At 42.1% G+C, this 12395-nt stretch overlaps 1 protein-coding gene across 2 annotated transcripts in view; it reads right to left on the minus strand.

The window, feature by feature from the left end:
- abcb4 (ATP-binding cassette, sub-family B (MDR/TAP), member 4) overlaps positions 1-12395 on the minus strand; it is a 164885-nt gene that overhangs the window by 90017 nt on the left and 62473 nt on the right. For both annotated transcript variants that reach the window (XM_068012986.1, XM_068012982.1), the window contains exons 8-11: positions 12255-12379; positions 10900-11071; positions 7827-7940; positions 5666-5776 (exon numbers count right to left, since the gene is read on the minus strand). In XM_068012986.1, the coding sequence (XP_067869087.1) occupies positions 5666-5776; positions 7827-7940; positions 10900-11071; positions 12255-12379 (522 nt within the window). The remainder of the gene's footprint in view (positions 1-5665; positions 5777-7826; positions 7941-10899; positions 11072-12254; positions 12380-12395) is intronic.

Below are 12395 nucleotides of genomic sequence, written 5' to 3' on the forward strand. Positions count from 1 at the left end.
AATATATTTAAAAGCCTGACTCCCAATCCTAAATTCTACTCTAACCTTAATAACACATTTCTCAAATTCCACAGTACCATCCCATAAGAAATCATAATAAGCATCATGAAGATGTTTGCCATCATCCCACAACTGTCACATCCCTCTATTCATTATTACCCTCTGAAATATGATGGGCCGAAAGGCCTGTTTCTGTGCTGTATAACTCTATGACTCTAAAACTCGATGACTCTATGCTTCCAATATATGTCACCCAAGTACCCACTCTGGGCAATTGGTCTTTGGATACAATGGCTGTGTCCTGTGCATCATCATCATCACTATGCAGCCCTGGATCTCTTGTATTCTGTTTCTCAGGACCTTCATCACATAACACATGAGCATTTGAAGTACAAGGTACCTTGTTTACTTTTATCAGCTGCTCAGAGTCTGAGATTTTGTAATTAATCCTGATTAATTGTGAGGAATGAACCTTAACAGTTTGATTGCCATGTTTGATAACTACTGTTTTAGCAGCACAACCTATTACCTTCTCAGGGCCTTTCCATTTCCTATGAAGGTCTCTTTTATAATACATCAAATCCCCCAAATTAAATTCTGTTTTGGATGGTCTTATACGATGCCTCAGAACTCTGGGAATTTTCTCCGAGGTCTCAGCCTTGATGAAAGCCCATTTCTCTGCATGTAAAATATTGAACTAATTGTAGTATCTTCTAGAGCAGGAGGACTATTGCACAGCACAGCAGGCAATTTTGGATTTCACCCATAGACCAATTGATAGGGATTATAAAATTCTAACAGGACTGGACAGACTAGATGCAGGAAGGATGTTTCCGATGGCAGGGAGTCCAGGATCAGGGGTCACAGTCTAAGGATAAGGGGTAAGCCATTTAGGACTGAGATGAGGAGGGATTTCTTCACCCAGAGAATGGTGAACCTGTGGAATTCTCTACAACAGAAAGCAGTTGAGGCCAAATCATTAAATATATTCAAGAAAGAGTTAGATATAGTTCTTAGGACTAATGGGATCAAGGGATACGGGAGAAAGCAGGAACAGGGTACTGAGTTTGGATGATCAGCCATGATCGTAATGAATAGCGGTGCAGGCTCGAAGGACCGAATGGCCTACTCCTGCTCCTAATTTTCTATGTTTCTATCCTCCAATCAGCTGAAGCAAATTCTTTGCATGAACTGTCCATTCCAGGGCAGTTGTAAACATGCAGTCTGGCTAATCAGCTAAGATCTTATGCAGCATTTCATCGATCACCACATGACTCCTTTCACAGAGTCCATTGCTAAAAGGATTTTCAGCTGCAGTATTCATGACCATAATATTCGTATTTTTACACATGTCTCTGAACTCGTCATTGACAAATTCCCCTCTACTATCAGTCAAAAACTTAGCTGGTGCCCCAAGTCTGGTCCTTAACCATTTCTCCATGATTTTGTCAATCATAATGCTTTTGTCTTTACTATGTATTACTAGCAGACACTCGCAAAATATTTTGCGGTGAAATTAATATCTTTATTGCAATAGTATTTCTCTAAATCCCCATCCCATACCCATTCCATCCTTCCCATGCGACAACTTCCAATGTTAGGCTTACAATAAGATGTGTTGTCATTTTCCAATACATTTGACATATTTAATCAAGGATTCATGAATGGGAAATCACGTTTGATGAACTTGGAGTTTTTTGAGGATGTTACGAACACAATTGATAAAGGGGAGTCGGTAGGATGTAATATACTTGGATTTTCAGAAGGCATTTGATAAAGTCCCCCACAGGAGATTGGTTAGCAAAATTAAAGCACATGGGATAGGAGGTAATATACAGGCATGGATTAAGGATTGGTTAACAGGCAAAAAACAGAGAGTATGAATAAACATGTCATTCCTGCATTGGCAGGCTGTGACTAGTGGGGTACCGCAAGGATCAGTACTTGGGCCCCAGCTGTTCACAAGATATATCAATGATTTGGATGTGGGGACCAACTGTAATATTTCCAAGTTTGCTGATGACACAGAACTAGGCGGGATTGTGTGTTGTGAGGAAGATGCAAAGCAGCTTCAAGGGTATTTGAACAGACATGGTGAGCGGGCAAGAATATGGCAAACGGAATATAATGTTGAACAATGTGATGTTGTCCATTTTGGTAGAAGGAACAGATGTGCAGAGTATTTCTTAAATGGTAAGAGATTAGAAAGCGTAGATGTACAAAGGGACCTGGGTATCCTCGTCAATAAGTCACTGAAAGCTAACATGCAGGTGCAGCAAGCAATTAAGAAGGCTAATGGTATGTTAGCCTTTATCATAAGAGGATTTGAGTACAGGAGTAGTGAAGTCTTGCTTCAATTGTATAGAACCTTGATTAGACTGCACCTGGAGTACTGTGTGCAGTTTTGGTCCCCTGACCTTAGGAAGGATATTATTGCCATAGAGGGAGTGCAACAAAGGTTCACCAGACTTGTTCCTGGGATGGCAGGACTGTCCTATTAAGAGAGATTGGGGAAACTGGGCCTGTATTCTCTAGAGTTTTGAAGAATGAGAGATGATCTCATTTAAACCTACAAAATACTTAAAGGGACAGACAGGGTAGATGCAGCTAAGATGTTTCCCCTGGTTTGGAAGTCTAGAACCAGGGAGCACAATTTCAAAATAAAGGGGAAGCCACTTAGGACTGCGATGAGGAAAAATTTCTTGACTCAGAGGGTTGTGAATCTTTGGAATTCTCTGCCTCAGAGGACTGCGGAAGCTCAGTCATTGAGTATGTTTAAAGCAGAGATTGACAGATTTCTAAATACAAATGGCATAAAGTGATATGGGGATAGTGTGGGAAAAAGGCATTGAAGTGGATGATCAGCCATGATCGTATTGAATGGCGGAGCAAGCTCGATGGGCTGAATGGCCTACTCCTGCTCCTATCCCCATGTCTCACTAATCTCTTCTATTGTATATTAATCAACCAAACCTGCATCCTTTAGCAAGGTTTTCAAATCTTTGACAAGTAGGATGAGTAAATTGTCTATGTAACTTTAAGACAATTTGCTTTTTTCTGTCTGTTTCTTATCACCTGATGCCATTAATACTTGTTTAACACACTGATGAGAAACATGAGGCTTTGTTAAGGGGATACAATAATGTCCCGATTGGGTAAACTGCAGATCCACTGACTTTTCAAAAGTAATTGCCTTATCATGCTCCATGTCAAATTTCATAGAAGATTTACACAACAGTAAAGAGATCTCACTAGAAACGGCATCAGTATGAATAACATGGCTTACTCCAGCTATTTTACATAGAATCACAACACAGTATGTTGTCATCATCTAAGCTCAAGCAAGTAGTACTTTTATATTCATTAACCTTGTGTCGATCATTACTACTGAGTGAATCTCGATACCATTTTCACCAATTTGTTCCACATTCTGTAGAAGCACAAGCCCTAATGCCAAAGGGATCAAGGGATATGGGGAGAAAGCAGGAACAGGGTACTGAATTAGACCATCAGCCATGATCTTTTGTGAATGGCGGAGCAGGCCTGAAGGACCCAATGGCCTACTTCTGCTCCTATTTTCTATGTTTCTCTCTAGCACAGCACAGTTGATTGAGCCCACAACTAACACATTCATCACCGGATTAAAATGCCTTGTGACTAATACAATTTGTTCAGATTCATCATTATCTTCATCATCTTCTGCCTCAGAATTCTTTGTGTCACATGTCATTTCAAGGACACTACCTCTCCTTGGCCAGTTCATTGCATAATAATACTTTGAGTCACACCTGAAGCACCTATAAACTGTTCTTTGGGCATTACTGGGATTCATTTGCCTGTTATAGAGTCATAGAGAGATACAACATTGAAACAGGCCCTTCAGCCCACCGAGTCTGTGCCAACCATCAACCACCCATTTTATACTAATCCTACATTAATCCCATATTCCCCACCACATCCCCACCTTCCCTCAATTCTCCTACCACCTAACTACACTAAGGGCAATTTATAATGGCCAATTTACCTATCAACCTGGAAATCTTTGGCTGTGGGAGGAAACCAGAGCACCCGGCAGAAACCCATGCAGTCACAGGGAGAATTTGCAAACTTTGCACAGGTAGTAGCCAGAACCGAACCCAGGTCGCTAGAGCTGTGAGGCTGCTGTGTTAACCACTGCGCCACTGTGCCGCCCCATTACTGCTTCAATTATGACTTCTGCTGTAATAGCTAGATCTGCTAAAGGTGCTTTCCTCCTCATTCTGTCTGTGTATAGCTCTTCCTCTGTACGGACGCCTGCGTCCCAGTATCTGCATCGTTTTGAAATCCGGCAATCATTAAGTCCTCTATTCTTTGTGTCACAGCAGAATGTCCCATTTGTTCCACCAAGGCTGCAGGAAATGACTATTTCCCCAGGATTTTCTTTCAAGGCAGCAGGGAGTCTCTCTCGGAGAACCAAACCCGAGTTAGAACCCGGAGCCTGTCCATATATGACACCTTAGCACAATAATTTAAATACTAGCACTGAACCAGGGATCTCCCAATTGAATTTCTTCAATCTTTTATACAGTCTGTTAAAGTCCATGATATATTCCTCCATTGAATAACCATCTGTTTTCCAAAATCTATCAATTTAGGACCATGCCTCATAGGCATTTAATAGATCATCTTTCTTGTAAATTTCATCCAAAAACTCCATTAGAAGATCCAAACTTTTATCAATATCGAAATGACGAGCATCCAGCTCACAAAATACATTATTTCTGATTTTTCTTCTAATAGGAAGTGGCAATGCCAAGGCCATACCTTGTTTCTTTTTTGATAGGGATGTAACACATATCCACTTCATTCTTCCACTGGTTACATGGTTCAGACTCGGAGAACATTGGAGGGTAATCATATCCTGGCAATTTACACTTACTTTCTGCCATTTCTTGCAATGGCTACTAGAATTGTAGTTTTGTTTGAATTCTTTTTCTTAATTTTTTCCAACCTTCACCTTTAGGCAACTGTCCTTTGTTACCATGTTATATTCCAGGAAGCCAGTTGGTGAAGGATAGCACTGGAGTCAAACATTACTCAGTCTAACATTTATTTAAAGAGTGAAACATTACAAGCATACACCTCCGAACTCAACCACACCAGTTTCATTAGTGTCTCTTTATATGTGCTCAAGTGAAACTCCAATTAATGCCCTCTACCTGGATATAATTAAACACAATTGATATACCAGGCTCCGGCCAGCTCAACAAAACTTACCTCAACTTCGGGGGCACCTCAGCAGGGGCCACTGCTAGTGGTGGTGCTGCCAAGGCTGCTGAGCTGCTGGCCCTCTGATTGGGGCCCAGCAGCAACCTGTTAATTGGCCGCCACCGGCAAAATGCCGCCCCAGAGTCCTGCCGCCTGCTCGAGCAGGGTTAGTCGCCACTTTTGGCCCCAGCAGCGGGACTTGATTGTCTTCAGAAAAATTCAGCCCAAAATTTCAGGTTGATGACGTGTCATCAGAAAATTATGCAAAGACTTTGATGTTTTACATGGATGTAATAAGACTCAATGTAAGTGCAAATATTTCTTTTAAGAGGTTAATTTAAGCAAGGACTCTTTGTCTAAGTACATGTGAAACAAAGTACTGCAATCTTTGTATCTGAAGAATTAGAGTAAGTCCTACCTGAACATCAGGCCGTGAAGGGTATTTGAAGTGCACATTTATAAATTCCACATCTCCTTTAATTTGATTAGGTTTATGACCACGTTCTGAAAAGCTATCAATTAATGGTTCCTGCATTATGATAAAGAAAAATTAGCAAAATTAAACATGATCCTTAAGATTTCTCCTGTATAAACAATTTCCAGTGGCAACTGAGCATGTGCCAACAAGTTGCATTTATTTAGTAAAAAAGTGTCCCAAGGAACTTCACAGAGGCCTAAGGAATGCCAACAATGAAGTAAAGAAGAGATTGGGAAGGGAAACAAAAAGCTTGGTCAAAGAGATGGGTTTTAACGAGAGGCTTAACAAAGGAGAGAATTGCTGAGAGCAAAGGGATTTAGGGAATGAAACCTAGGCAATTAAAGGCATGGCTGTTAATGTTGGGGGAAAGGAAGTGAGGGATACATAGAGAGGCTTAATTCAGAGGAATGACAAAATTTAGTGGGGGAGAAGGGGTTATCGGGCTGAAGGAGTTTATCAAGATAGTTAAGGGTAAAGTCATAGAGTTAAACACCAGGATGAAAATTAGTAAGGATCACATTTCAGAACAAGGTGAAGAGTAGTATATAAGAATGTAGCAGTCAAAATACTGAATATCTCGACAATGTCCACTGTTTAGTGCTTATTGCTTTATTAAACATCCAGATTTAATGTTTCATTAGGAGGTTTAAAAGCTTCCAAAAAGTTAGACAGTAAAATTATTAAAAATAAGGTTTTTTAAACTTCTTTATTTTGTGATAAGGAGGTATTAGTTATTGCAATTTTGAAATTAAGCCTTCAAATAACTTTTCATTACATCTCTGTCTCATCCCTTCCATGTATATTTGGTTTTTGGACTTGCAAAAAGTGGCAAGTCTCTGTGCTTACCCTGTAGAAGGAGTTGATTAGTTTCTTCACTCACCAAAAATTTAAACATGCTTCAGATTCTTGGGGCTTGATTTTAAAAGCCTGCCACCGATCTCGGCGGCGAGCTCAAAAAATGGCAACCCGCCCGCACGGGCTGCACACCAAAGAGCCATCGCAATCTCCTGCGCGGCAGCTCATTTAAATAGCCGGGCCTGCCTGCCCATTTTTAAAGGGCAGCCAGCCTTGCTGGCACATTTACGTTTTTAAAGAAGTAACACCCAAAATTAAATAAATAAATTTATAATTCCCCTTTCCCCCCAAAAAACACTTACCTTTTACATCTGACCATCCCCCCTGAAAACTGCACAAAGTTTAAAATTCAACCCATCCCACCATCCCCTATACCCATTATGTTTAATTGACCCCCTCCCCCATGCCCCACATTGAAAACCTTACCTTTTCCCCCCTCCGCAGCAGTGTGGCGCAACATTTCCCCGGGCGGGGATTTGAAGGTGCGGAGGTACCGGCCGCTGCGCTGAAGATCGTGGTGGGCCCTCAAGATCGCAGGCAAGTTTATTTAAATATATTCATTTTATTGATTTGAATATTTTAATTAAGGTCCCGTCGCCCAGCGGCAGGGGTGTTGCCACAGAGCCTCGCCGCCGCCGGGAGGATTGGGCCGGGCTGTCCCAGCCTTGAGGTCTGTGGCGCTCCCAGTGTCAAGGTCCATAGCAGGCCTCACCTGGAACCATCTTCAGGGCCCCCCTGTCACGGAACCCACGCCTAGGGGAGAACAAAATCCAGCCCTTAATTGTGAACAATGCTGGTGAGCCCAGTACCACTATTGTGGCATCAACTGGTTACTCCACTGGCCTTAATCTTCCTCCTCAGTCAGGCCAGCTGGAAGAGACAAAGCACTTGCCCTTAACAACACTCCTGATTAATATTAAGTGCTGGTGAGCAGAGAACTGACAATTGAAATGGAGTCCAATAGAAATAGGGCAGTTTTAAGTACATAATACTTTCATGTATCCAGAGACCATGGGGCTTAAATGTACAAAATGAATCTTTATATTCTGCATTCCTGGTCACACAAAATATATTGTGCAGGCAAATTTGATGTGTGACTGTGTTTTGTTTTATTTGCCTTGGTCACTCCTAGCTCCATTCAGTGGTTGAAAGGAATGGTGACACTTTCCTCGGGCTCTCATTCCAATTATTGCTCATCATTGTACAATGCTTTACATGTGCTGTGATGATATGATAATAAGGTTACCTGATCCATGATGCGGAATATCATATGTGCTGCTCCTCTTGCATTGGCGAATGCTTCAAAGTTTGGTGTAATCTGACCAATGGCAAATGCGCCAATTAAGACTGAAAAGAACACCTGAATTTTTTTTTTTTTAAAAAAGCACAGAAATTAAAGAAGGTTGCTACAAGCAAAAGATGTGAACATTGGTATTTGTCTGTTCCTGATCTGAATTTCATCATTTAACTATTCTATTCAAAATCTTATGGTAGAAATTAGTCTGGGTCCATTGTCACATGAGCAGCACATGCCTGAACAGAGAGTGCCAAGGCCAGCCTGAATTTAGGCCTTTGGTCTCTTCAAAATATTCTGGGCACCTGCCATGCCTCCACTGGCAGCTCACGCTACTGGAGCATTAAATTTTGAGCCATTTGCCTCACTGGCACTGAATTTGTTATATGAGCTCTCTGTGCAAATTAAGAGTTAAGGAACCAAGTTCTGTCCTGGAAGCACTAAATTATAAAATTTTACCCCACTGTAAACTCTGAACAGCACATATAATACAAACCCTTGCTGGTAGCTCGAATACAATTGGTAGACTTGGTCTCATGTAGAAGCTCATTACTGTACTGATATTACTAACATTAATTTGCAAGTATTCAGAAAAAAAAGCTTAAAAGTCTTAGAGGCAAATTTTATGACTTAACGCTTCTGGCATGTAGCTTTCTGTGCTAGGTCCCCATATTAGGAACTCTGGTATGGCGGTTCAGGGTCTCCAATTCACTGCCTCGGCAATTTTCTGTTCATTAATTTTAATGGATGAGAATTTTGTGGCTGCAGATCAGGTGTACTTATCTCCTTTCCTGAATTTCCAATTTCAATTCCTAGGCCGGGGTTTTATGAAGCTTTCGATGTCAGGCTCTGTGGCGGGGGAGGGGGTTGCTGGAAGATCATTCCGGCAGCAGCCCGCCACGGGGTGTGACACTGGGAGTGCTGGGCCCAATCTTCCCAATGGTGGTGAGGCTCTGGGGTGGCTCCCCCCACTTTGAATAGTTAAATTAACACAATGCATAAATTTAAATACAATACACTCCAATCTTATCCTCGGGCCATGATCTTCTGAGCAGCGGCCGTCACTCACGCGCCTTCACTTTCCCACCATCGTGGTGGGGAAGGGGGGAACTTATGATTTTTAGTGCAGTGGGGGGGGGGGGAAGGGGGGAAATGGGGTCAAATTTACATTACTAATGTAAGGGATGGTGGGAAGGGGTGACCTCTGCACTTTGTTCAGTTTGGGGGAGAGGAAGGTCAAGTGTTGAAGGTAAGTATTTTTGGGGCAGGGGGAGTGAAAGAGTGGGCAAATACTGAACTTAATTGTTATTGGGGGAACAAAAGTGTGAAAGATTTTTTTCATGGGTACACTTGGGGGGGGGGGGGGGCATTCATTTAAAAAAAGTAAATGAGCACAGGCAGCTGACGGCATTACCAGCGTCTGAGAGCCCACTCCCTCCATGTGATTGGGGGGAGGGGGCAGCAGCCCAGCCGGCTCATTACCATGGGCCGCCCTGAGGAAGATCGTGGCGGCATGGCGGCTTGCAGCCCGCACGTGCAGGATGCCATTTTGTTCACCTGCCGCCGCTCCTGGCGATGGGGGAAGAAAATCCAGCCCATAGTGTGTGTGAAACTATGTGCAGTGAGTGTTAAACCTAAGAATTTACCACCTAAGAATTTATAATTAGTAAATAGTAAAATTCAAAATTTATTAAAAGTGATGATCATACCTGAAACAAATAGGGTCAATTTTTGCTGAAAAAAATCTTCTGAATGGCACGTGTCATTATTGCACAAATCAGCCAGCAATTTGTAGCAAAAAGATACCCAGAGAACTGCAAATTGCCACAACTTGCTGGGTGATTTGCTCCACTGTTAGCTTCTTGAAAATGGTATCTCCCGTGACTTCATGATATTGCTGCATTTGCACATTAATTGACCATTAAACAAGCCACAGAAAGTTAAGTCAGTAATTAACAGCGTAACTACACTTTTAATGACATAAGAATCATTAATGACTGGCAATCAATCTCTCTTGCCTAGAAGACAAAAAATTATAAATTACTGTTGGACATTTTTAAAATGTTACATTTTGTGGCAAGTGTTAAATGAGATGGCCCGCTCTCGCAAAATGTAGCCCATATTGATATATGCACTCATAATTGTCTACATATGGGTGGAGCTCCAATCTCAGCCAGGATATCAGGAGAAATTCACAAGTGGAGATAAGGCACTACCACACAGGGGAAGAAAAGTAAATCATAGGTCAAGTCAATCTGGACCATTTTCATTCACATCCTTGTGGCCAGTTAGCCTGACAGGTACAGAGGCAGGTTTCCTGTTCACCCTCTCAACCAGAAAAGAGTGGTACAAATTGATATGGGTTGCACTCGTCTTGCGAACATAAATCAGATGCAAAGCATACCAATTTAGCTGCGGGACGGCCTGCTAAATTCATGGGGCACATGTTGTAGCAATCCCAGATGGGCACCAAAAACAGTTGAATATGTCAATAATACTCTTTATGTCTGTTGAAGAGCCTCTTTACAAAATAAGCTATCAATGAGCGAGGCAGGCTTTGGGTCTGTCCTGCTCAGAATTTTTCCAACAGCCCCTGCGGCTGCTAACAAAAAGAACCCTTCCCGTGGAGTCAGGAAGAGCAGGGGTGATCTCCAAATCCACAGGCATCATGATCACCCACCCCAAACTGGTAGCCCACTACAACCTCTCCACCTGGGGCCGAGAAGAGAACCAGCAAGGCAGGCAGCACCAAATTGTTTCTTTCCATCAAGTGAGCTGCCTTTGTAGGCACAACCAACATCAGTAGCTGCCTTGAGGATCAATAGAAGTTAGTCCTTGGGCCTCTTGGTTTGGGCAGGCATTGCTCATGCAGCACTGATTTTGACTGGCCCAGACCAATTCCTACCCGAGGTTGAAATGGGGCAGGGAAACTAAAAAATCAGAAACAGAATAAGAAAAAAAGAAAAACACAATTTTAAGAACCATAGATTTTTAGCACTTCAACATAACTTGAAATGTCACTTACTGTTAGCACTTTTCCAATTGTATAGCTCTCATCCAATATGAGGGTACTTCCATACCAGAATGCCAGAGCATATGATCCATAAAGCATGAAGAAGGTGAAACCCACAGCTATGTTGCTGCTAATGGCCTTTTTGATTCCAACCTTCTTGGCTTCAATTAAATTTTTCTGATACCTATATAAAAAGGTGACTATAATTATGTACTGGAAAAATAATCTAACCACTGGACTACTTCAGTTCATCTTTACAATACGATGAACAGAGAACTTTTCTAACCACCTACCTTCATTCTGATCTAAATGAGACAAAGACAGAAAACAGCGACATGGAGGAGGTGTTTCAGACAGGAAACCCGGAAGTCGGGGTTAGGTTCTCCACCTTAAGTTAATCTGAATGACAGGATTGGCTTCCAGTCAGGCGGGGAGGACACTGGGGCAGGCGCAGGAGCAATTAAGAAGCCTACAGTTGCAACTAGGGGCTTGTAGGGAAGGTGGGGTCTGATCCCTGATCATGGGAGGCGGGGGAGTGGTCTGATCCCCTGACCCAATGGGCCTTTGTATGGGAGTTAAATCAGATGCTCCACCCTCATTAAAATATTTAACTTGCCAACCCCCCAAATCCTGGCAGTAAGTTGGTTTCCCACCCCTTGTCCTACCCCCTTTAAAACCAGGAGTGGGCAGGTTGGAGGTGAGTTGGATCGGATTTGAGATTTTTAAAGTTTTTAGCATCTCAGCTGACCCCTGTTTTGGGGCTTTAAATTCACCTCAAAGAGTAGCAAGCTTTGCCTACTTTTAGAATATGGCCTTATGATGATTGCCAACAAATACTCATTTTCACCTAAGTGCTGTTTCACTGAAACAGCATGGAATGCACTCAGCTGGGTGGTGTATGTACATTTATGTTGTTCTGGGCCCATTTTGTTGCTGCCACCCAAATAGCTTCTAAAGTCATGCATAAAGTTAGGACTGCCAATTCCAACCTATACATTTTCTACTTAGATACAGGAAAACACTGCACCTAACAGGTGGAAACAAACGCAGAGTGCAGTGGGATTCTGTACAACAAGTCAAACTTTCCATTCAGATTTTGTAATGCTGGTTACCAGTTGTTCTCATTTACATGTAACCAAGGGATAACACGAAAAAAAACAGCAAAGGGTTAAATAAAGGTGGCAAAATAATGGAAGGCATGTTCTATCCTTCAAGGTTTAGGGTGGGGTCATGGTATGCTTGTATAATAAAAGTGCTGCATTTAGGTATGACATAAACAGGTGCTTTACAATACCAATAAATCCCATTGCAAAAGCCATCAGGGACCCCTATCATCAATTCTTAGGGAAGTAAATAAAAATTCTAACCTCTCAACTTCTTTCTTTTGTCCCCCAAAAGCTACTACAGTTCTGAAACTTGACAATGTTTCCTCTGCCACTGCTCCAGCTTTTGCATAGGCAGTTTGCTCTCGTTTTGTGAATGAAGTCAATACCTGAATCATTCAATAA

This window comes from Heterodontus francisci, chromosome 2 (assembly GCF_036365525.1).
Source record: "Heterodontus francisci isolate sHetFra1 chromosome 2, sHetFra1.hap1, whole genome shotgun sequence".
NCBI classification, from domain to species: Eukaryota; Metazoa; Chordata; class Chondrichthyes; order Heterodontiformes; family Heterodontidae; genus Heterodontus; species Heterodontus francisci.